Here is a 23526-nt window from a genome sequence, read left to right as displayed (position 1 = left end):
CCTTTGGAATCGGAATGTTTTAAAAAATAACACATCATTATTATTATTGCATAACTACTCAGTATATATGGTCTATAACTGTGTATTATGTACCACCAGAAGTCCATTGCTAGTCTAGTAAAGGACTTCTGGTACCGCTGATAAGTTGTAACTTGATTTGTAAAACATTAAGAAACACGACGGGTGCCACGTGTGGAGCAGGATCTGCTTGCCCTTCCGAAGCATATCACCCCTAGAATTTTGCGGGGTTCGTGCTGCTTAGTATTAGTTTTCTATATTGTGTCTTGTGAGCTATTATTTGTCTGTTTGTCTTTGTCTTTTTTAGCCATGGCGTTGTCAGTTTATGAGTTTGACGGCCCTTTGGTATCTTTCCCCCCTGCTTGAATTGTCATGTCTATTTTTGTTTTATCATGAAAAAGAATGGCCAACGTGGATACTAGAGGCAGATTTTATCAGTCTTAAGTTTTCTATGTAGTATTTTGTGTAATAATGTTTGTTTGTTAATTTGTGTTTCCTTTTTAGCCATGATGATTTTCCTTGGAGGGGGTGGGGGGGGGGGGGGTAGGACCTTTATCGGGACTCCGGGATCGCCGGGTGTTTTTAAGCTCGGGATTTCGGGATTGCCCCTTTCGGGATCCGGGAATTATTTTCTTCGGATTTCGGGACGTCGGGATTTACTTTATTTAAATTCGGGATTTCGGGATTTCGTGTTTTTAAGCTCGGGATTTCGGGATCAAGACCCCTCCTATCCCCCCTCTCCTTTGTCAACTTATATTTATTCCGTCTAATAGATGTTCCACCAGAAACTTTGTTATAAACAATTTCATTATGTTTGTTCCTGTTGGAACAAATATTCTATACCTATTCCGTTAGGAACATTTACTGTAATATTTGTTCCAGTAGAAATAATCAGTGATTCTAGAACAAATTTGTCTTTTGCAACTTATATTATGAAGGAACTTATATTTCGTGACAACTTTGGTATCTTTCGCTTCTTTTTTACTTAAAAAATCCATAGATAATCATCATCACTCACAGGCACTACTGTACATATGGATAGTCGATCTTCCCATAGAGAAACCAGAGACACATATTTTAATCATATGGCTCTGGCGAAAAAAATAACTATAATTATATATATAGATGTCATGGGTCATGTCATCACCCTTCATCTTTTTCAGTATTTTATTTCGTCATATTTTTTTCTCATTTTTATTTGTTTGTTCATTTAATATATAAAATAATTTCCTATATATAGCAATGATTATAAAAAAAAAAGAACCGACAGACAAGTTCATGTGTCTTGAATAATTTTACATTCCGGAAAATACTGTTGCTGAACCGATACGGTCCTTTTTAAACACATGGTAACCGGAAGTTGATTTTTGAAACAAAAACAAAGAAGCATCCAAAAGATATAATTTCTTTTTCTGGAGAACCATGTAAAGTCATTTGATTCTAGTAAGTTAGGTATAATCTCAATTAATCTATCTCTTTGATAAGCTAAGCTACATATCTTATTTCAAGCTTCAGAATTCCAAAAGTGATATCGATTATTGACTGTTGTCTGTTGACGTATTGTATAACTGGAGTCTAGACCAAGGATTTGTCTAGTAAATACTTGTAAATAAATATGTATATATATTAAAGATAAAAGTCATACATTTGACAAACACAATAAGTTGAATGACACACAGATATAGCACTACAAATGTAAAAGTTGAAGGTTTTTCAGGGACATAATATGTAACGTGACGGTACCCAAATTGCACCTATTTTGACAGTTTTTTCAACTAAGTTTTTTTATGATCAAGACAAAAATTTCCATTTTGTGTTTATTTTGTAGCCGTATCCTTCTTTATTATAAAGGTACACCAATTTGATTTTTAATCCATAAGGAATCATAGAAAAATTGGTCTGAACTTTAACAGGGATCTCCATGGCCTGTTTAACGATGGCGCTCCGCCATCGTTCAAATGTCTTGCGCCACCGTCAAATGACTCGCGCCATCGTTAAATTATCTTGCGCCATCGTTAAATTGTCTTCCGCCATCGTTCAAAACTTCATCGTTTTTTGTAGCCCAACGCCATTTTTTTTTATCAATTATAATCAAATGCATGTAATTGCATAACACTTAGGCTTTTTATAATCCAATACAGTTCTAACGCCTGAGGGATATCCGGATTAAGATCGCTAATCACTTGTACCTGAGCTTGTACAGGTAGATCAACAAACCAGACTATAGGGGAATACTATCTGAGGATAGACGATCCATTTGTCGAATTAATCAACTAAGTTTCAGCAAATGATTATGATAATTTAGATTAAATAAATAAATTAATAATCCAGTTACAAATTAAAGAAAACAGTTTAACAAGTCGAACACGTGCTTTATTTTGACTTACGCAATCAACATCCCTCTTTTTTAAGCAGTACAAAATAAGACGCAAAACAGTAAATATTATTTCATCGCAAATAACTCGAGTACTGTTGTAACGATAATTTAGAATTATTTAAAAAACTTAAATATTTCCTGTAAACATGGTAAAGAAATATCGTATCGTAATTCCGAATTCATTTCGTATATTACAATCAAATTGATACATCCGCGTTTCCGGTTTCTGTTCAGACTCGAAAGATGCATGTTGCACAGCATCAATTTGCCAGATAAAGTCATTAAAAACCTTTTCATTTGTCAATGTTTGCTTTACAAATCTCTTTAACCTTTTACATAACCCGTACGAATCGTTTTGTTGTTGCTGCAAATCAGCCATACCGTTAATGGGTTCTGAATTTGACAGTGTCATGGATGAAAAATAAGCCCCACATCATATGATTTTTAACCCCCATAACAATTACCAAAAATACAAGAAATCTACATGGGGACCTTCATGACAGCTTTTGGTCATTCTCGACTAAGGGGGGACAATGAAGACTTGGCATTTGAATGGTTAAAAACGGCAATCAATGAAAATATTGATACTTTTAATTTTATAATGAAAATTCAAATAAATATAATTTAAATAAGCCATGAATTAGCATGTTCACCATTCCTTGTATGGAGGGATAAAATACTTCCGATCGCGCTACACTGTACAGCGTAGACACGGTTTGTAATGGTGAAAGTTCCTCCATGGTTCAATTTTCATCCATGGAGATCCCTGTAACTTACCTCCAAACCATCCCAGATTCTGTAATGAGGAGTACCCAAATTGCATCCATGCTTAAATTCGCATCGTCAAAAGTCGAATAACAGAGCTTTTGTTTATTTTTTTCAAATATTTTGAACAATTGGATATTTGTCCATGCTTACTCTTCATTTTTTAAGAAATGGATACTTGAAACGTATTGTATTTGTTAATTTTAAAAAGATGACGTTTTGATGACGTCGCATGGCGACGTTTCAGTACATTTTGCTTTTTCAGTAAACACTTCATCTGTTGATAAATATTGTGAACGTTTTGTGTATATCTAAATATTTTTACCTTTGTTGAAAGACGTGCATAGTATCAAATCATAAAAATACCATTTGTTTAGTCTCTAGGAAATCTTGTTAGATTTTCGCTGCTATTTTTGATAAATAGGTGCAATTTGGGTACTCGGTGCAATTTGGGTACCGTTACGTTAGATACAAGTTGCCTTCTGCAATATTAAATCTCTTTTTGGTTATTTTTGCAATGCTTAGTAGTTTTGTATATGGTTCCAATTATTTTGTACTCAAATTGTTTAAACATTTGAAATGAACAAAAACAGAAGATTTTGACATTATTTAAAACAGCAAAAAATTAAATCACTATGAAGATACAGCATTGATTTAATTTGTCTAGCAATTGATACATATGTATTTAAGACAAAAAAAAATGACTGATGAAATTTACTGCAAAAACCTAACTTTATACCTCCCGCATCTGTTTGTATGTCCCAAAATTGGTTTCTGTTCTCTAACTTCTAGAGTTATGCCCATTTTACAAATGGAAAAATTTCAGAATTTTTCGTGTCCATTCTCTTAATTTATATTGCCACAACCAAATGCTATGAAACTTATACACAATGCTTATTACTACAAAGCACAGATCAAATTTAAATTTGGTGGTGTAGCTTTACCATTCTAGTGTTATGCCCCTTTTAAAATGGAAAAATTGCTGAAATTTAAGTTCCCCCCCCCCACCCTATGTTATGACATGTATGCACAATGCTTTTTACCACAGAACACATATCATGTACCAATTTTTGTTGTGTCACTTTTGCAGTACTAAAATGCTATCTAGAGTTTAATTAATATGTCCCTTAATAAATTGAAAAAATGCTGAAGTATTTTTTTTCGTTCTCTATTAAACTTAAGTTTGCCTCAACTAAATATTATGAAACTTTTAAACACTGCTTATCACCACAAAACTCAAATCAAGTTCAAATTTGGGTAGTGACACTTTTACAGTTCTTGAGTTACAAATGTATGTCTCATTATATAACACTACATTTGTAGATATGCATGTTGGGAAAAAAATCCCACTTTTGCTAAAAGTATAAAATTAATTTATTTATATAAAAGACACAAACTTGATTGGAAATGATGACCAAATTTAAGCATGAAGTGAAAAAAAAGCAAATAACATTACAGAATGAAATTAGACTCAGTTGATGACCCATATGCAAAGCTTTTAAACTTTGATAAATTATTGTGTCTACTTCTACAAGAACAAGCTATTAAGTTCTTTTTATGGAAAGCAACACAAATGAACCCCAATATAAAAATCTTAAAATTGGGCCTAAATTAATATATTGTTTGTTTCCCCAATCCGACAGGGTAAGTAAAATAATTTATTTTTTCCATAAAGCTTGAAAAATATTGGTCGATCCTGTAAACCTGAAAATCGTAAATGAATAAAATAATATTTGACTTAGTTTTGACAATAAAGTATTATGAGTCTGGTTTTTGGAGGGTCGGTCGGGATTGGGGAAACAAAAAGTATTTTATTTTAGGCCTTGAGTGAAATTAAAATAATCTTTCAATTGATTATTGATTATTAGAAACACACTTATATTTTTTTTAAGTTAATTGAGATACATACATCATTTAGATCTTCAATACCAAAGTTTATGAATGAGACATTTTTTTAAATTCTTGAACATTTTAGACAAAAAATCTTAATGTTGGCATATATACATTTAGATGTGAAGTTTTAAAAAACCTCAAATATTAGATTTATTGATACTACATGTAATATACTGTACAACTCTTGCAGTACATGTACATGTATGCAGTAGTTTAAAAAAGTATATATTTCAAGTCATTTTATAATAAACTAAATCTAGGTAATGAAGGGTCAGGATACTTCTTTTTAACACTCAAGATTATACTATGATCATTAAAAATCCTGTAAAATATTTTGATTGATTTTCAGTCATCAAATTACCTTAAATTACATATTGATGTGTGTATATTATCACAATATGATCCATCATCTATCTATCTACCTGGCAGGTGATATTGACAACCAGACCTTACAGGTATATATCACATACCTGTAAACTACCTGCTAATTTATTACAGGTCTTTATCAGTAATTGTATCTATTCAATAGCTTTTAGGCATATAAACTTCCAATGTCCATATGATTTATATAAATTTCTCATATGCTAAATTTGAATAGTGTAGCCAAAGGTAGATAGCAAAATTCTAAAAAAAAATTGAGTGGCAATTGATTTTTCCATTCTACAGCTAAATCGAGGTAAGACAATAGAAAAATGTATTTTAATGCAAGGTTGTATATCACTATAAGATTATAGGAAACACACATGTTTGAAAGTGTTTGCATATAATATTTTGTACCTACAATGTATGTTAGTGGTCAAATTTTTTATATAAGATAGAGACATATGTCTCTGAATAAGAGTAAACTTTCAAAGGAAACAATTGCCAATTACCATGACCAGTTATGGAGAATTTAAATACCAAAATACAATAAATTTTTTTAGTTTAAATTGATAATGTGACAAGTTTATTGGTTTCCTTTTAGATTTATACTTTAGATAAGATGGCTATCTAAGCAGATTATGTACATGTACCATAGATAAATTCTTATCTGAGGAAAAGGTGTCAAAAGCTACTAAAATGGATCAGCTTATTTAAAAATGTTTCATAAGATTAAGACTAAAGTAGTCTTGTCCAATTGACTTAAAAAGTTTTGAAAAAATCCATGTTATTGATGTGAATGTGTTTGATACCAAGAGTTTTCCATTTCATGATTTGTTATATGGTAACTTGTGATTTTGTTTTTTATCAATGGAACACTACTTATTTTATTAAGGTACATTTTTGTTTTGCTTTCCTGAGAAAAAGTTTTTTTTCTAGTAAAGTCTAAAGGTGTGTTTGTAAATTTTGCAACTCATTTGTGTTAACTCCTCTCCTCTAATTAATTATAATTTTCTATTGATATCTTAAAAGATATTGTACAATCATTTGATATTTTGTTCATGGAATAATAGTGAATTGCCAACAACAACATTTTCCTACTTCTAGTCAGGGATTTAGGTGATAATCTCCTGAGAAGAAAAAAATAGAATATGTTTATTTTCTATAATTCCACCTCATGTAATAATGCTGTATTTTAATTGGATGAGAGACATTGTATTTTTCACCAATTTCTATGTATTGAGACTTTCTTTTCTCTGCCAGGGTATTTGTCATTAGGGAATTCCATGTGCCGGGGTATTTGCTAGCTAATTACACCTTATTTAAGAATCCTGGGTTTTGATTGGTTGATAGCCAGTGTATTTTTCACCAATTTGCTGTTATCAAATGAATAGCATTCATTTTTTAACTCCGCCGGGGTATATGCAAAATGGATATGCCTTTTTTACCCTCTCTGCCATGGTATTTGCCAAAAATACTTTATCTGACTGGACGCTTGTAACATCACGATCATCAATGCATTTTTGAACGTTAACATTCAGTGTAATTAAACAGATATAGCATGTTCTTGAGGGGTATTTGCGATAAATACCAGTCTTGAGAATGAATTTCCCTTGCCTTACGGCTTGTGAAATTTAACATTCTCTCGACTGGTATTTTTCGCAAATACCCCTCCTTAACATGATATATCTGTGCAAAATACCATGGCAGATGGGGAATACCATGTCTAAAAATAATTCAATGAATTATTTCTAATCTAATATGACAAATTCATGGTCATTGCCAAAAATACTGGTTTCCAGGTAATCAAATTTCCCTCGCCTAACGCTCTGGAAAATTGTACCTCTCAACCGGTATTTTTGGCAAATACCACTTGTAAGCATCATATATTTGTATAATATGCTATTTTTGATAGGCAGCATTTGGACAGAAAGATTTTTGATGGTTTAAGAGGAAGAGGGAATTAGACTGCAATTTCACATTTTCATTTTTGCCTATAATTAAAGGCATTTGAGATGAATGTTTACACAATTTATTATTCAAAATTGTCATCTTTTTCAGACGACTGAAGTAGACCAGCTACAATGGTTATCCAGTCATCTTCCCAGTTACGAAGAGAGGGTGAAACTAAGGTGACTTATATTGCTACAGATCATGGGAACCAGATACTGACAGGGCTACAGTCTTTGAGGAAGAAAAGACAACTGTTTGATGTAACCTTAGTGGCTGAAGGTCAAAAGTTTAAAGCTCACAGAGTTGTATTGGCCTCTTGTTGTGATTATTTCAGGTACATTAGTCTTGATATATATTCCTCAATTTACATACCAGAGACATGCGACGAATAAAAGTTACATACAGTCGGAATCTATTCAAAATGTTTAATATGTAAAGCTTTATTTCATCTTATACATATATGAATTATATATAATCACATTAAATTGCAAAAAGGAAAATAACAAAAAATACTAAATTGGAAAATTCAAAACAGAAAGTACCTAATAAAATGGCAAAATTTGTAACAGACATTATCTTATGAGAAAATGGTGGATTAAACCTGATTTTATTGCTAGTTAAACCTCTCACTTGTATGACAGATGCATACAATTTAATTATATTAACAACAAGCAGACATAAAAAATGTTAAAATGTAAAAAAAAAAAGGATACAACAGTGAACATTGTGTTACAATCTTAGACCACTATATATACCAGCAAGTATGTCAACTAAGTAAACAATCTTAAACCACTATATATACCAACAAGTATGTCAACTAAGTAAACAATCTTAAACCACTATATAAACCAACAAGTATGTCAACTAAGTCAAACAAAGAAGCATATAGACAAAGAACATACATGACATAAGCTAAAAAGAAAGACAAGAATGCATCAATGTTATAATAACGTAAAACATAGGAGGCTTACTGATCAACATTTTGGTGAACTCTCACACTTAAATCAACACCAAAATGAATAAACTGTTATATAAGTCAATGAGCAAAGAGGTCGACCGTGTGATACCTCATGGGTAGTCAATAAAACATCCACAAAGTATTACAGCAAATTAAAGAGGAGCCATTGCTATGCATTATTTGAAATATTAATATATAAACATTGAGACTGATATTTTCAGAGCCATGTTTACTGATGGATTGAAAGAAACAACACAGGATATAATAAGTATGAATGGTGTTACAGCTAAAGGAATCAAAAGTATAATAGAATTTGCCTACTCATCAAACATGGAACTAGATAGAGGTGAGATTTTATAAAAACTGTTCTCTGATATCTTGTAAAGATACAGAATAGATGATGTGCTGTTGTCAATGGGGCAGCTACTCATCCAATGCTAAGGGTTGGGGGGTGAACAACAACTACTGAAATAGTGAAAGCCCTATTGTGATATTGCAGCATAAAGCAAAAACATCATTCTATCTAAATGGTTTGTAAAAACTGTGTGAAAAACAAATATATTTTTCATGTAATAAGAAATGAAAATGAAGTTGTGGTATGATTGCCAATAAACTAATGAAAGATCAATGGTAGATGTTAGTAACTACAGGTTCTCATAGCAGCCCTTCAACAATAAACAAATTCTATACTGTAAGTATAAAAAAGGACCAATGACAAAATGCATTTCAAGAAAAATAAATGCTTTAGCTATGAACAAAACAAGATTTAGAATAAATATGATTTAAGACAGCAACCATAAAAACCCATTGAATTTCAAACATTTTGTAAGTTTGATATAAACAAATACAATAATATTCAATTTTGCATAAATAAAAGCATTGCATTGATAAATTAAAAGAAATATACTCTTTTATTGAGTAAATATATTAAATTGACAACAAATAGTTATATTAGATAAGTAATTATATTAAGAATAGAACCAACAGGCTATATAGAAGAAGATGCTTTATTTCCATAAAATGGGCTCATAAGGAGCATAATATAATATCATTATAATAATATTATTTTACAAATATAATAAACAATACAGTATACATAGTTACAAACACAAATAAGAAACAACAGTTTTCATGTATTATTATTATATATATATATATGCGAAATATTTATTTATGACTCTTAATTCTGTTATTATAGATAATGTTGAAGACATATTGCTAGCAGCCAATCATATCCAGTTATCACCTGTTATAGCAGCCTGTACACAGTACTTGGAATCTCACCTGTCTTTTGACAACTGTTTTGAAATGTTTAACCTTGCCGACCTTTTATCTTTAAAAGAATTGAAAAATATTGTTGCCAGATTTATGTGTTCACATCTCGATCACTTCCTGTTTGACCAAATACCTCAACTTACATGTCATACACTCTGTCATATACTAGACTGTGATTTTCCTGTCAATTGTTCAGAATTAGACATTTTGTCAGGAATATTGGATTGGATATATTTCAAGTTTGACGAGAGAAAGAGTTCAGCCTGTGAACTATTTTCTCGGTTAAGATTCAGTGAACTGACTTTATTAGACATAGATGCAATTAGTCATAAAAAGCAATTACTACAACTATTTGAGAAACAACCAGAAGTCGAAAAATTGTTGAAATCCACTGTTATGACCTCTGTCTATAACCAATCTGGTCTTTTGAATAACAGAGGATTCAAAGAAGTATTAGTTTGTGTAGGTGGGTTCAGCCATGACAGAGGTATGACAAACGATCTACGTTATCTGAACACAGAATCAAACTCCTGGGACATATTGACAAAGATACCTCATGTAGAACAGTGTGACTTTGGCTTGACAGTCCTAAATAATGACCTTTACCTAGTGGGAGGATGCTACAATGACCTTATGCAGGAGATAATTCACCAGTATTGCTTTAAATATAGTCCCCATGACAATTGTTGGCAGAGTATTGCCCCCTTACCCAGTGAGCGCTGTCGCTTGTTCGTAGGTGCTGTCGAAGAGAAGCTGTATGCAATTGGCGGCAGGTTTGGCTCTGATGACTTCGCACAAGACTCTGAAACTCCATGTGAGTGCTACGATCCAGAAGAAGATCGATGGGATCCTATATCACCGATCCCAAATAACAGATCGGAGCATGCAGGGGTATCTCATAGAGGTCATCTGTACATATCAGGGGGCATTCATGATGACCATGCTCTATCAGATTTCTATGTTTACTATCCAGAATTTGATTATTGGTCAGAACATACACCAATGCAATCAAGAAGAGCTGACCATTCAATGTTTGTTTATAACAATCAGATACATGTGATTGGAGGATGGCATGAGACCAACGCTGATGATAAAGTCTTGGTCAATAGCATTGACTGTTACAACCTCAGCACCAGTCAATGGGAGACACTAGGGACTGTTCCCAATCCTCGACTTTATGCTTCCTACACATGCTTCAACAACAAAGTTTATATGATTGGTGGCTGGATAGATGGAGATTATCAGAGAAAGGCAGAAACTGTCCTAGTTCTTGACCTCAAAACCATGACATGGTCAGAAAATCTGACCCCTAATATTGAAGCATGGGAACATAATAGTTGTACTGTTTACATTCCTAAATCAACTCAAACAGAAAGAGAGTTCTGTAACTGTTTACAATCCTAAATCATATTGTTTAGAGAGAGAGTTCTAACTGAAATTATCAATCATCATTTTCACTCTGATTAAAATTATGAAAATTAAAATAACAAGACCACATTTTACTGGTTTTAGAGACATATAATGGTTTGGTGATAACAAAGAAAGTAGATATTCCAAATTTCAGTACAAGTGGTGTAGGTTTGTTTGTTTACAATACTTATTTTGCATTGATCCTTTGAGGACCGGACACACTTTGAAACATTTTTTTGTGATTTTCTATCGTAGCAATATTTGAAATTTGTGTTCTTTTCCATGGCATTTAAATACATTTCATTTCATGCATTCAAGCATTTTATTACGTGTACATCAGTCTAAAATGAAACTATTTGATTTTCAAAAATCCTTGTAAAATTTGTAAATGTTCAATGTGCACAAGGAGGCATTCCATATTTTACAGATGCATTTAGTGTTATTTGTTTGTGAGTCTGTTTAACATTTTTGGTTTTAACTAATTGTTTGTTTATTATTTATTTAATTGTTATTTATTATTTAGGTGTTTTTTTTACCTCAGTCCTGTTTGGCACAATATGCCATTTGTTTTACAGGCATTATATTTGAATTTATAGTGCACCACCATTGTATATGTTCCTAATGTTATTGTAGATTCAGTTATCTTCCTTATTAAGCACTGTAAAATGGCATGAAATATTCACAAATATATATTTAGAAATTATACATCAAGCTCTTTCAACTGTATACTTTTTCAATTGAACTGTCTCTAAAAGTTCTGTGCCATGACTGTCATCTGTTATCTGTGACTGGATATAAATTATGTTTTGATTCTTAGTTTTAAACTAGTAATGCTCATGAAATAAAATTTCAGTGTTCGTTAAAATGGAGGAAAGCTTGGATTAGTTTTTAGGGATATGCATCACTCATTCTTTCAGGTGAAAAAAACAACAACTGTAAAGGTTTGATTTTGATGTTGTTTTATTTTCACTAAATTTAGTTTTAAGAGCCATTGCCATGTTTTATAATAAGATTAAATGTAGGTTAGATTTTATGGGTACATAGCAGTAAAGGTTTATGATTTTACTTTTATTTTACATTAACCCATATTTGGTTTTCATGTGTTCAATTTTATTATTTTTATTGATTAATTTAACTAGGAAACCCACCCATCCTAAAGAAAAAAGGAGACTCCTTAAAATAAATAAATACAAAAATATGTAAAATTGACTTTATTTTATGACTCCAGGGACTTAGAGATATAACCGAACGACTGAAAACCACAACTTAACAGAAGTAACCATGACATTGACGAACGACGGATACAGCAAGTGATGACTTATTCATTGTTAAGTCTGTTATCTATTTTCTGTGGTTCATTGATAATGATTCATGTACCTTGTTTAGCTGGTTGCCTTTTGTTTAGGTGTTCCTCATGATTCAGTAAACGGTGACCTTTTGAGAACTCCTCTGTTCTGAATTTGGCCCTTGGGAGTCAAGTACTCAGCTAAGGGAAATTTAGCTCCAGGCCCTGTCGACGACACTTGGTGTAGATGGACCAAGCCCCATGGACATGGACACTCCGTCAACCAACCGGAACCAGATGAGTTCCTATAAGGGTATGAAGCGTTGCTCCATCTCATAGCAGGTGGCTACGATAAAGGGGGTTAGATTGACGGTGGAGAGAGAAATAAATGTAGATGTATTACATTTAATGACTTGGGGGAAATGAGAAATTAGACCAGTGGTCAATTTCGAAAGGGAGTTTTGAAATTGAAGAAAACCACTGGTTTGCTGAGACTGCTCCCATATACAGTGAGTAGTTGAAGTTGATTAAAGGGAGGTGGGTGGGTATTTTGTAACTTTATGACAACTTATGTTTGACTTTCCCTGTCAGCAGCAAAACTCAAAATGACCAACTACCTAGCATCCTTGTGAAAATTGAGAATGGAATGTATCACTCCTTGCCTTATAACCAAATAAGGAGTGATCATGTAGACTGTAGTCCAGGGGATTATCAGTACCAAAAGCTGTGCTACACCCATGCAGATTATGATGTCATTAAATAAACAGCGCTTATATTTACATAATATAAGCTTCTATTTATTTTATGACTCCAGGGACTTAGAGATATAACCGAACGACTGAAAACCACAACTTAACAGAAGTAACCATGACATTGACGAACGACGGATACAGCAAGTGATGACTTATTCATTGTTAAGTCTGTTATCTATTTTCTGTGGTTCATTGATAATGATTCATGTACCTTGTTTAGCTGGTTGCCTTTTGTTTAGGTGTTCCTCATGATTCAGTAAACGGTGACCTTTTGAGAACTCCTCTGTTCTGGGTGATTATTTTATACCCTGTATTTGTAGCTCTCTTGTTTAGGTGTTCTCTGGTGTTCTTTTATACCCTGTACTGTAACTTATTTCTTAACATACTCCTGAAGTGTTGACAAACTGACATTTAATGTGACCTTCAGACATAGACATCCCTATAAGATTAAAACCGAGAATCTAGTAAGACCAAACATTATATCAGTGAGTTTGCTGCTGACAACAAGATTATTTAATTTCTATTTTTTATTAATAAAACATATAAATAATTTGGCCCTTGGGAGTCAAGTACTCAGCTAAGGGAAATTTAGCTCCAGGCCCTGTCGACGACACTTGGTGTAGATGGACCAAGCCCCATGGACATGGACACTCCGTCAACCAACCGGAACCAGATGAGTTCCTATAAGGGTATGAAGCGTTGCTCCATCTCATAGCAGGTGGCTACGATAAAGGGGGTTAGATTGACGGTGGAGAGAGAAATAAATGTAGATGTATTACATTTAATGACTTGGGGGAAATGAGAAATTAGACCAGTGGTCAATTTCGAAAGGGTCCAAAAAGTCAGGTGTGAAGCAGCTGAGTGACCCCACCCATCCTAAAGAAAAAAGGAGACTCCTTAAAATAAATAAATACAAAAATATGTAAAATTGACTAGCCTATCAAAAGGCTCAGAGAACAATTATTAGGATGATGTGACACTTAAGTGTTTGCAAGATTCAACCAATATGATCGTTATATCTATTTAGAAAAATTCTGACAAGGTTATTTCCCTGTATTTGAAAATTCCTTTGACAAAATTTTGATCTTTCTAAAAACAAATAGACAATTGAACTAAAGTAAGTTGACTGAACTGAATTGATATTTATTATATAATCTTTTAGCCAAATATTCCCAAAATTTATGGTTTGAGTTAAAGGTTATCTTCAGACCCCAGAGATTTGATAACGCACATTTAATTTGGTTAATGCTTATATGTAGTATGGGTAACAGTATTAATGGTTGAAGTTTTGCTTTCAACAAATTTTGACAGTTTCTTTTATGTTGTTGCTATTTTAATTTATACTAGTGCTTTGTTGTAGTTTTATGTAACATGTTTTGTTAATTACAATTGTTTAAGTGGATATATATGGAAGTTGTGATCATACATGTAGATGGATAACTTTCCATTTTAATGTAAAACCTAAATTATTGTGCTTTTGCTCCCAGAATAAAATATGAACATTTTTAAAAACACATTTTGATCAAGAGATGAAGGTTGATAAAGTAAAAAAGATATAAAATACATTTGCAGGTTAGCATGTAGACATCTGTATCTACACCATACATGTATTTGTCAAATTACTGTGAAAATCCCAACAAATTGTAGAGGTATTAATAGACCACCAAAACGCCTATTGCTGAGGATCATATAATAACCTCCAGATGTTTTTTTGTTCCATAGGTTACCGTGGTTTCATTTATGTTCATGGGTACCAAATTTCTTGGACGACGGACACCTTGCATGTTCCTTGAATTTAATTTGGTTGTATTGCCGAAGACTTCATACAAGTTAATAGGAAATTTGTCATTCATTGAGCATAAATGTCATGGTTAAACTGTACCCACGAAATCCAAGAAAATTGGTATCCTACGATTAATAAAGAATCCACAGTATAACCTTTTTGCACTGATAATGCATAAATCAAACATCGCTCAACCAAAGTTTTAAGTCGCTATTCTGTGATGTCTATACCAAATAATTTCTGTGTACTATCAGTTATACATTTATTCTGTCATATATAAATGAACACACTTTTTAATTTAATTTTATACGTTTTTAGCTCACCTAAGTGAGCTTTTCTCATCACTTGGCGTCCGTTGTCCGTCGTCTATCGTCGTCCATAGTCGTTAACTTTTACAAAAATCTTCTCCTCTGAAACTACTGGGCCAAATTTAACAATACTAAGCCAGAATCATCATTGGGATATTAAGTTTAAAAAATGTCAAGATCTATCTGCCTTGAAATTTTCAGATGAATCGGACAACCGGTTGTTGGGTTGCTGTCCCTGAATTAGTAGTTTTAAGGAAATTTTGCTGTTTTAGGTTATTATCTTGAATATTATTATAGATAGAGATAAATTGTAAACAGCAATAATGTTCAGCAAAGTAAGATCTACAAATAAGTCGACATGACCAAAATGGTCAGTGGACCCCTTAAGGAGTTATTGTCCTTTATAGTCATTTTTTACCAATTTTTCATAAATTTTTGTTATCTTTTACAAAAAATTTTCTCCTCCAAAACTACTTGGCCAAATTTAACCAAACTTAGCCACAATCATTATAAGGGTATTTAGATTTAAAAATGTGTGCAGTGACCCAGCCAACCAACCAAGATGGCCGCCATGGCTAAAAATAGAACATAGGGGTAAAATGTAGATTTTGGCTTATAACTCTGAAACCAAAGCATTTAGAGCAAATCTTACAGGGGTTAAATTGTTTATCAAGCCAATATCTATCTGATAGAGATAAACTGTAAACAGCTATACTGTTCAGCAAAGTAAGATCTAAAAACAAGTCAAGATGACCAAAATGGTCAGTCGCCCCTTTAGGAGTTATTGCCCTTTATAGTCAATTTTTAACAATTTTCATTAATTTGGTAAATTTGGTAAAGTTTTTACAAAATATTTTCCTCTGTAACTAAAGGGCCAAGTTCATTACAGATAGAGAAAATTGTAAGTAGCAAGAATGTTCAGTAAAGATCTACAAACACATTACCATCACCAAAACACAATTTTGTCATGAATCCATCTGTGTCCTTTGTTTAATATGCACATAGACCAAGGTGAGCGACACAGGCTTTTTTAAGAGCCTCTAGTTTTAAATTGTTTCAGATTTTCTTGTCAAACAGAAAATCATTACAGTTTTGAATTTAAAAAAAAACATTTCAATTTTCAACATTATAATTTAGCTGTTATTTTAAATAACCTTTGACTGCTGCTTAAAGCAGCAATGAAGTTTTATTGCTCAAACATATTTTTTATGTATTACATTGTGTTTGTGCAATTTCCCAATCAAAAATAAAGACCTCAAAATATACTTTGTCATTTTTCTATGTTTATATAAAGAGAAGCAGAATATTCAAACTCAAAACTCAATAATTACATTAGATGTATGTTTCATTATAATATGTTATTCTGATTGGCTTACTGCAATTCCTTTATCAACTTCATTACACAATAAATATATCATTATTGATGACACGAGGTCCCACAATAAAGTGCACAGGTAAATTAAATAAAAACATGATAAAAATCGTGTTTTCATGATCCTTGCTAAAAATGTAATTATAAGTATTGAATGCTTCTTTTTGTAACTTCATAGGTTTGTAAAAGTGTTAACCGTGCACACATTTTAAGAATGAAGCACTTCCCCGCTTCATACAAAATGTACTCTGGTCAACGCTTTTACACCCCAATGAAATTACAAAAAGAAGCATTCAATTCTTATATAACAAACTGAAAACACCATGTCAAAAATCATGTCAAGTCAAAAAGACAAAACAACAGTAAACAAATAAATTGTATTGTCCTGTGGTAATTTTATTTTCAGCAGATTTTTATAAATAGTCGTGTTTCTTGTTTCATGTTTTTAAATAGATTAGACCGTTGGTTTTTCGGTTTGAATGGTTTTACATTAGTAATTTTTGGGACCCTTTATAGCATGCTGTGGGGTAGGAGCCAAGCCTCCATGTTGAAGACCATACTTGATATATAATGGTTTCTTTTATAAATTGTGACTTGGATGGAAAGTTGTCTCATTGGCACTCATACCAAATTTTCTTATACATGTATCTAAATTAAGTTCCTTAACACTGGTGTAAATATTCTGGTCTTTCATTAAGAGGAAGTATTAGATACCTGAAGATTAGGAAATGTACATTCTAGTATGATAGAGAATCAAATACTGACTGATAATTTTCCCGTGAACTTCTGAACTTAATTTTCATTGAATGAATGGAATGATCCATTCCTGGTTTCTAACCAGGTTTTTAATTTGTTTCTGGTTCTTCAACAGTAGTAACTATAAGTTTTCACTGAATTCAAATTTTTGAAGCAATATTTGAGTGGTGACTGGAGAACATTCATGTATTTTCTTTCATTACCATGTCACCATGAGGGTATCTAAAGTTGACACTGAATGAAGGTTGACCATGATTGTTGATGATCTATAGAAGTTTTTATGTCATTGAAAAGTTTGGCATTAGTGAAAATCACATGGTTCATAGTTGTATACCTTTATCTTGTTTATTGTGGTAATTTATCCAACACTATTATTTCCAATAAAATAATAAGTACACTAAATAAATCCATGTTATTTTGTGAATATTTCTTCAATTAAACTCAAGGGGTCTCCAAGTGAAAGGGTACCACTCTATCATTTATAGTTTATAGTGGTTTTGATATTTTTGAATTTAGCTTTGGCTTTTTTAAAACAACAAAAAGGGTATTGGTAGTTTTATTTAGAGAGCATACAAAGTACAAAGCATCCTGCCATGGTCCACATCCAGGTGAGGTGGTGGTTCCTGGAAATAAAAAAAAACATAAAACATTAGAACTCATTTTGTTTATCATTGAAAAGTTTTATTAACATACAAAAGGTAATCAATTGTTAAGATAAAGTGGTGGACAATCACATATACAAAATGTTTATACATATAAAAAGTGCAATGCAAAAACTGATAAATTTTATATGCAAATGAATATATTGGGGTTATGACCTGAGAACAGTTTGTTGGGTTGGAAGGACTTGGAACCAAATTTGGAAGATATCTCATGATTTTCATTAAATTTTGACAAAGTATTTACTTTGACCCTTTGACAAAAATATGAAAATTTCAAAAAATTTGAACCAACCGTTTTATCAGAAAAATTACACTGGTTATATAGCAATTTGACAAACACATATTTTGATCATTGAGAAGCTTAATATTACCTTAAAACACAATGTAATTAAAACGTTTAGCTGATTTTACAGAGTTATCTCCCTGAAGTGTTAGGTACCACCTTAAATGGATCAATGTGACAAAGGTCAAGGTCAAAGCTACTAGACAAGATTTAAATGGATCAATGTGACAAAGGTCAAGGTCAAAGCTACTAGACAAGATTTAAATGAATCAACGTGACAAAGTTCAAGGTCAAATTTACTAGACAAGATTTAAATGGATCAATGTGACAAAGTTCAAGATCAAATTTACTAGACAAGAATTAAATGGATCAATGTGACAAAGGTCAAGCTCAAAGTTACTAGACAAGACTTATATGGATCAATGTGACAAAGGTCAAGGTCAAAGCTACTAGACAAGATTTAAATGGATCAATGTGACAAAGGTCAAGGTCAAAGCTACTAGACAAGATTTAAATGGATCAACGTGACAAAGTTCAAGGTCAAATTTACTAGACAAGACTTAAATGGATCAATGTGACAAAGTTCAAGGTCAAAGTTACAAGACAAGACTTGAATGGATCAACGTGACAAAGTTCAAGGTCAAAGTTACTAGACAAGACTTAAATTGATCAATGTGACAAAGGTCAAGGTCAAAGTTACTAGAAATAAGAACAGAAAAGCAGTTTCGAAAACTCAGAGATTTCATTCAACATAACTTCATCAAATTGTCAGACATGATGAGAGAAGTGTACCTATTGATTTTGATGTGACATACATCAAAGGTCAAGGTCAACATTATTAAAAAATACCAAAATAAGTACTTGAAAGGAGTTTTGACTATAATTCAACAACCTTCTTCACTTGGGATTGGAACTAAACTTGAAATATATATGTTCACATGTATTGAGTAGATGTTAAACCATCTCAAGGATACAAAAACAGAACAAAATTAATAATAAAAATCATCAACATCAACATACCATATTCAAAATTAGATAAATGGCATACGACAAGACCTTAATCTAACAAGTGTTTCAATAAAATCGGAGGTTTGCGATCACACCAAATTAGTTAAAATACAAACACATGATAATATGACAAACGACAACCTGTATGATGAGGCATTAGACTTTAGACACATGAACATGGCAGTCACGAGGGTAAAATAGTTTATGGAGATCTCAGCCCAACCACTTTGAATCTTGATCAAGGCATTTGAAAGAATATACTTAAAAAGAAAGGAAAAGAGAGAGAGTAAAGAAAGACACTTATCTCCATAATAACAGTAACAGTATAATATATAACTCCTCCACACACACACACACACACACACAACCCTCCCCCCCCCAAAAAAAAACAAACAAAAAAACCCACACACACATAAAAGCAAAACAATATAGTAAACAATAAATCGCAATTTCCAATTAAAAAAAAACCAAACAAAAAACCTTTTAAATGTAGGTCTTCGCTTAGTTTTATCTGGTGGAGACTTGTCTCAATTCCATTCTCAATTTTATTTTATTGTTAACAAGCATACCAAATCTTCTTATCTTATATTAACCTGATGGACTGAAATTTGCCGTCCAACAAAAATCAACGAGAAACTGTTTCTTCAACACAACGTCATTAAGACATCAACAGTGGACTCTCGTTAGCTCGAACACATTTAAACCCTCAACAATATCTACTCCTTATCTATCGAATTTTTGCTTGATTCGATTTAATTTATATAGATCCAAGGGATTCGACATACGAGATTCGAGACTGTAACTTGAAAGATGTTCAGTCATTTGAAATATGCTTTAGGGAGCTACCATTTCATATTTAGGGGGGCGGGTGTGGGGGTGGGGGCTAGGGTGAAATTTGAAAAAAGCAGGTCAGGAATTTTGATTTAAAAAAAAGGAAATTTACGCAAATTAAGTCAGGATAAACAACTAAAAAACAAGAATATGTCCCCAGTACACGGATGCCTCATCCGCACTATCATTTTTTATGTTCAGTGAACCGTTAAAATAGGATAAAATCTCTAATTTGGCATCAAAATTAGAAAGATGATATCATAGGGAACATGTTTACTAATTAGTAAGTTGATTGGACTTCAAGACTTCATCAAAAACTACCTCGACCATAAACTTTAAACTGAAGCTGGACGAACGGGCGGACGGACGAACGAACGGTACCACGGACCAGAAAACATAATGCCCATAAATTGGACATAAAACGTCAGGACCAGACAAAGTGAAAAATAAAAAGGCAGGACAGAGATTACAACTTTTTTCATCCTAGCCCCCATCAAAAATAAAATGGTACCTCTCTTAAATGAAAGTATAACTTACCTAGATAATTACATTACCCAACCAGGTACGTGTTAGGTTGTGATGGGTTGAAGGTCCCGTCTCCTCTAAGTGCCCCAACTCCACTGTTTCCTGTATTAAATACTGGAGCACCACCAGAATAAATTGGTGCCGAACCTCCGGTGTTGAAGTTTGGTGATCCTAATCCACTTGGAAACAAGGGGGCGCTAGAGTAAACGGGTGCAGAGGATCCAGAGTAAACTGGTGCAGGGGGTCCAGAGTAAACGGGTGCGGCGGGTCCAGAGTAAACAGGTGCGGCGGGTCCACTACCCATCCATGATGATGGACCGACGTATGATGGATTACTGGGATAACTTGGGTTTGAATTAGCATAGATTGGAACCTGTCTCGCCACAGTTTGCGTTTGGAACTGTACTTGTGGAACATTTTGATATTCAATTGTTGGGACATTTCGAACCACATTCTGATATTCAAGCACTGGCGTTTGAACAACTGCAAAGTAAAATAAAGGTTGTTATGAATATTATTAGAAGATCTTTAATTTTTAAAGTATTACCCATAACACCATTCTGATATTCAAGCACTGGCGTTTGAACAACTGCAATGTTAAAGAAAGAAAATACAAATTTGTTATGAATATTGTTAGAATATGTTTAGAATAAGTATTTCCCATAACATCATTATGAACGATTGTGAATGTCAAAAAGTCAGGAACTAAACGAACCCTTTTGCTATTTTTTTTTTTAAAAGAATCATTCCGATAGGCTTTTTAAAAGTCTTTCAACCTTGACTAAATCAACTTTTTTCTTTATCTATTTCCTTTTTAAATTAATTATGAATATCCTTAGTAGAACGATGTTATGTTTTTAAGATGGTTATTTTTCATTTATTGGTGCATATTTTGTGGTAGCTGCAATGAAACATAAATTTAATGATGGTCAAAGTTACTAACTTTAAATTTACTTCATCAGAGTTATGAAATAAGAACAACTTCTTTAAACATTCTTATTAGAATCTGAGTAAAATTATAAAATTTTGTACATGTTATTTTTATAATCAATATATTCGCTGAACAAGTCGACAACCTTGTCGTAAACCTCCCTTTGATAATGCATATTTTGAAAGAAATGATGATTATATTACTTATACATAGGATTAATTATCGAAATTTGTTATTTTCTGCTTTGAAACGCGATGTGTGGTCTAGATGCATCTATAAGTATATATTCTATATGACTGAGCATAGCTATTTTTAAAACCCAGAATATTCCTCGTCGCTTTTTTTAATTATTACGTAAACATCGTAAAAACAGAATTCTAACTTGTTAGATACGTATGGAAATATCAGTAGGGATTTTGGCTAATGTTCTTGCATCTATATTACTGTATGTTCACGTTTATCTGATCTATATAAATAATAATAGTTAGTACATACATTGGTAGGATCTGAGACTACTGTGTTATAGTAGTCTCAGGTAGGACGAATTGTATAATAATATTTACCAGCTAGGTTTCGTCCGCGACTTCCACCTGAAAATGTAATAAAAGATCAGACCAAGAAAAAAGCCTGGTATACATTTATTAATAATATTTATAATTTTATTTTTTTTAAATAATCTTTTCAACCGACTTCACTCAAGTTTTCGACTTTAAAACCTTACTGAATATAATATTTGGTAAATGGCATTGACATGAAACATGTGAAAAAGATCTTGTATAACTTTCCTTTAAGATATTTTTTGAACACATATCCTTTGGCATTTGATTACGTACCGATTCAATCCAATACACGGATGGTTACAGTATTGATTGATCACTATCGTAATGTTAACATTTTATTTACCCTAGATTATTCGAACACCCTTCTCTCTAAGTTTGAAATGGAAATGCGAAATTTTTTTAAAATAATCAATCAATGATTCACAGCGAAACAAGGCACACCTCTGTAAAAAATCATTTATTGTCCAGATTCATATTTTCATTTCTGTGCAGTTTAGGTTTGACCATTTGATAAAAATAAATGATTATAAAGTGCAATGTACAGACGACTATTAAGTTTTCTTCTTGTAAATCAACACTTAAAATCTTCCACCCTACCTCCAAAACCGCCGCCTCTGTATCCCACTCCGCCGCCATAACCACCACCACCGCCACCGCCATAGCCACCACCTCCTCGATAGCCTCCTAATAAATCAGCCATTAAAGAGGACGATCCGTAACCGCCGTCACCATATCCTCTGTATTCCATTCCATATGAGGATCCTCCGTAGCCCCGACCCGATCCATGGCCGTAACCACTACCTTTTCCGTAACCACCAGCCTTTACATTGGATGTGAAAAGGACCAATCCAAGAAGCAGCAAGTACTTAATCATATCTGCAATCATAAAAACTATATTACACTAAAATTATATTCATTTACAACGAATTCTAATTTGGTTAAAAAATATTGCAGATTAAAGTCTAGAAATTCGCAAATTAATATTATATACTATATTTGCGAAACTAACAATTTTGGTTATACCAAATACATGTAGGTAAAACAAACATTCCCCATTTCGATTCTTAATTTTATAAGAAAAACTCGACAATAATAATATACATTGAACTATACGTTTCACTTACCATATATAGTAACACAAATTACAAAACAAAATATAAAATAAAATAAAAAATGATCTTGTACAACTTACCTCTAAACTCTTATAAATGAAAATTATTACAACTTTTTCCTTAAGACTCTGTTGTAATTCTAGTCACGTGATGTGGCTTTTGCATGAACTCGACTGAACTCTGACGAATCTTGATGGATTATTCCTCAGGTCATGACAACTTTCCGCATTTCCAAAATTACGAAGAATTAGACGTTTGCAACTGTGGTTATGCTGAGTGCGATGCATTAGGTACAGTTTAGGTACATTGATGACGTGGGACTAGTTGTACTGTTGTTATTTCTTACTGA

At 32.6% G+C, this 23526-nt stretch overlaps 2 protein-coding genes across 3 annotated transcripts; one reads left to right on the top strand and one right to left on the bottom strand.

Moving 5' to 3' along the window:
- Positions 1-1343: 1343 nt before the first annotated feature.
- Positions 1344-12074, top strand: LOC139524838 (kelch-like protein 26). 2 transcript variants are annotated; one of them, XM_071319945.1, is made up of 4 exons: positions 1344-1461; positions 7475-7700; positions 8546-8670; positions 9523-12074. In XM_071319945.1, exons 2-4 carry the CDS (start codon positions 7498-7500, stop codon positions 11001-11003), a joined length of 1809 nt encoding a protein of 602 aa, XP_071176046.1. In that variant the 5' UTR covers positions 1344-1461; positions 7475-7497; the 3' UTR covers positions 11004-12074. The 2 variants fall into 2 exon arrangements, with proteins under 2 accessions (XP_071176046.1, XP_071176047.1); XM_071319946.1 differs by having other exon boundaries at positions 1365-1470.
- Positions 12075-17805: 5731 nt separating this feature from the next.
- Positions 17806-23221, bottom strand: LOC139525586 (uncharacterized). Its single transcript, XM_071321077.1, has 5 exons — positions 23190-23221; positions 22663-22941; positions 22069-22095; positions 20587-21057; positions 17806-17888 (listed from the first exon to the last, which is right to left on the bottom strand). The coding sequence occupies exons 2-4, from the start codon at positions 22937-22939 to the stop codon at positions 20600-20602; spliced, it is 762 nt and encodes a 253-aa protein (XP_071177178.1). The 5' UTR covers positions 22940-22941; positions 23190-23221; the 3' UTR covers positions 17806-17888; positions 20587-20599.
- Positions 23222-23526: the final 305 nt, after the last annotated feature.

This window comes from Mytilus edulis, chromosome 5 (genome assembly GCF_963676685.1).
Source record: "Mytilus edulis chromosome 5, xbMytEdul2.2, whole genome shotgun sequence".
NCBI classification, from domain to species: Eukaryota; Metazoa; Mollusca; class Bivalvia; order Mytilida; family Mytilidae; genus Mytilus; species Mytilus edulis.
This window is presented reverse-complemented; position numbering and strand designations above follow the sequence as displayed.

What these genes read in the sequence shown, in the direction of transcription:
- LOC139524838 (XM_071319945.1), top strand. Translation starts at nt 7,498, where the DNA reads ATGGTTATCCAGTCATCTTCCCAGTTACGAAGAGAGGGTGAAACTAAG. An exon ending in TCTTGTTGTGATTATTTCAG is followed by an intron (nt 7,701 to 8,545) that starts GTACATTAGTCT and finishes TGATATTTTCAG; the next exon opens with AGCCATGTTTACTGATGGAT. An exon ending in AAACATGGAACTAGATAGAG is followed by an intron (nt 8,671 to 9,522) that starts GTGAGATTTTAT and finishes CTGTTATTATAG; the next exon opens with ATAATGTTGAAGACATATTG.
- LOC139525586 (XM_071321077.1), bottom strand. Translation starts at nt 22,939, where the DNA reads ATGATTAAGTACTTGCTGCTTCTTGGATTGGTCCTTTTCACATCCAAT. An exon ending in CAGAGGCGGCGGTTTTGGAG is followed by an intron (nt 22,096 to 22,662) that starts GTAGGGTGGAAG and finishes TTACATTTTCAG; the next exon opens with GTGGAAGTCGCGGACGAAAC. An exon ending in TCGCGGACGAAACCTAGCTG is followed by an intron (nt 21,058 to 22,068) that starts GTAAATATTATT and finishes TTTACTTTGCAG; the next exon opens with TTGTTCAAACGCCAGTGCTT.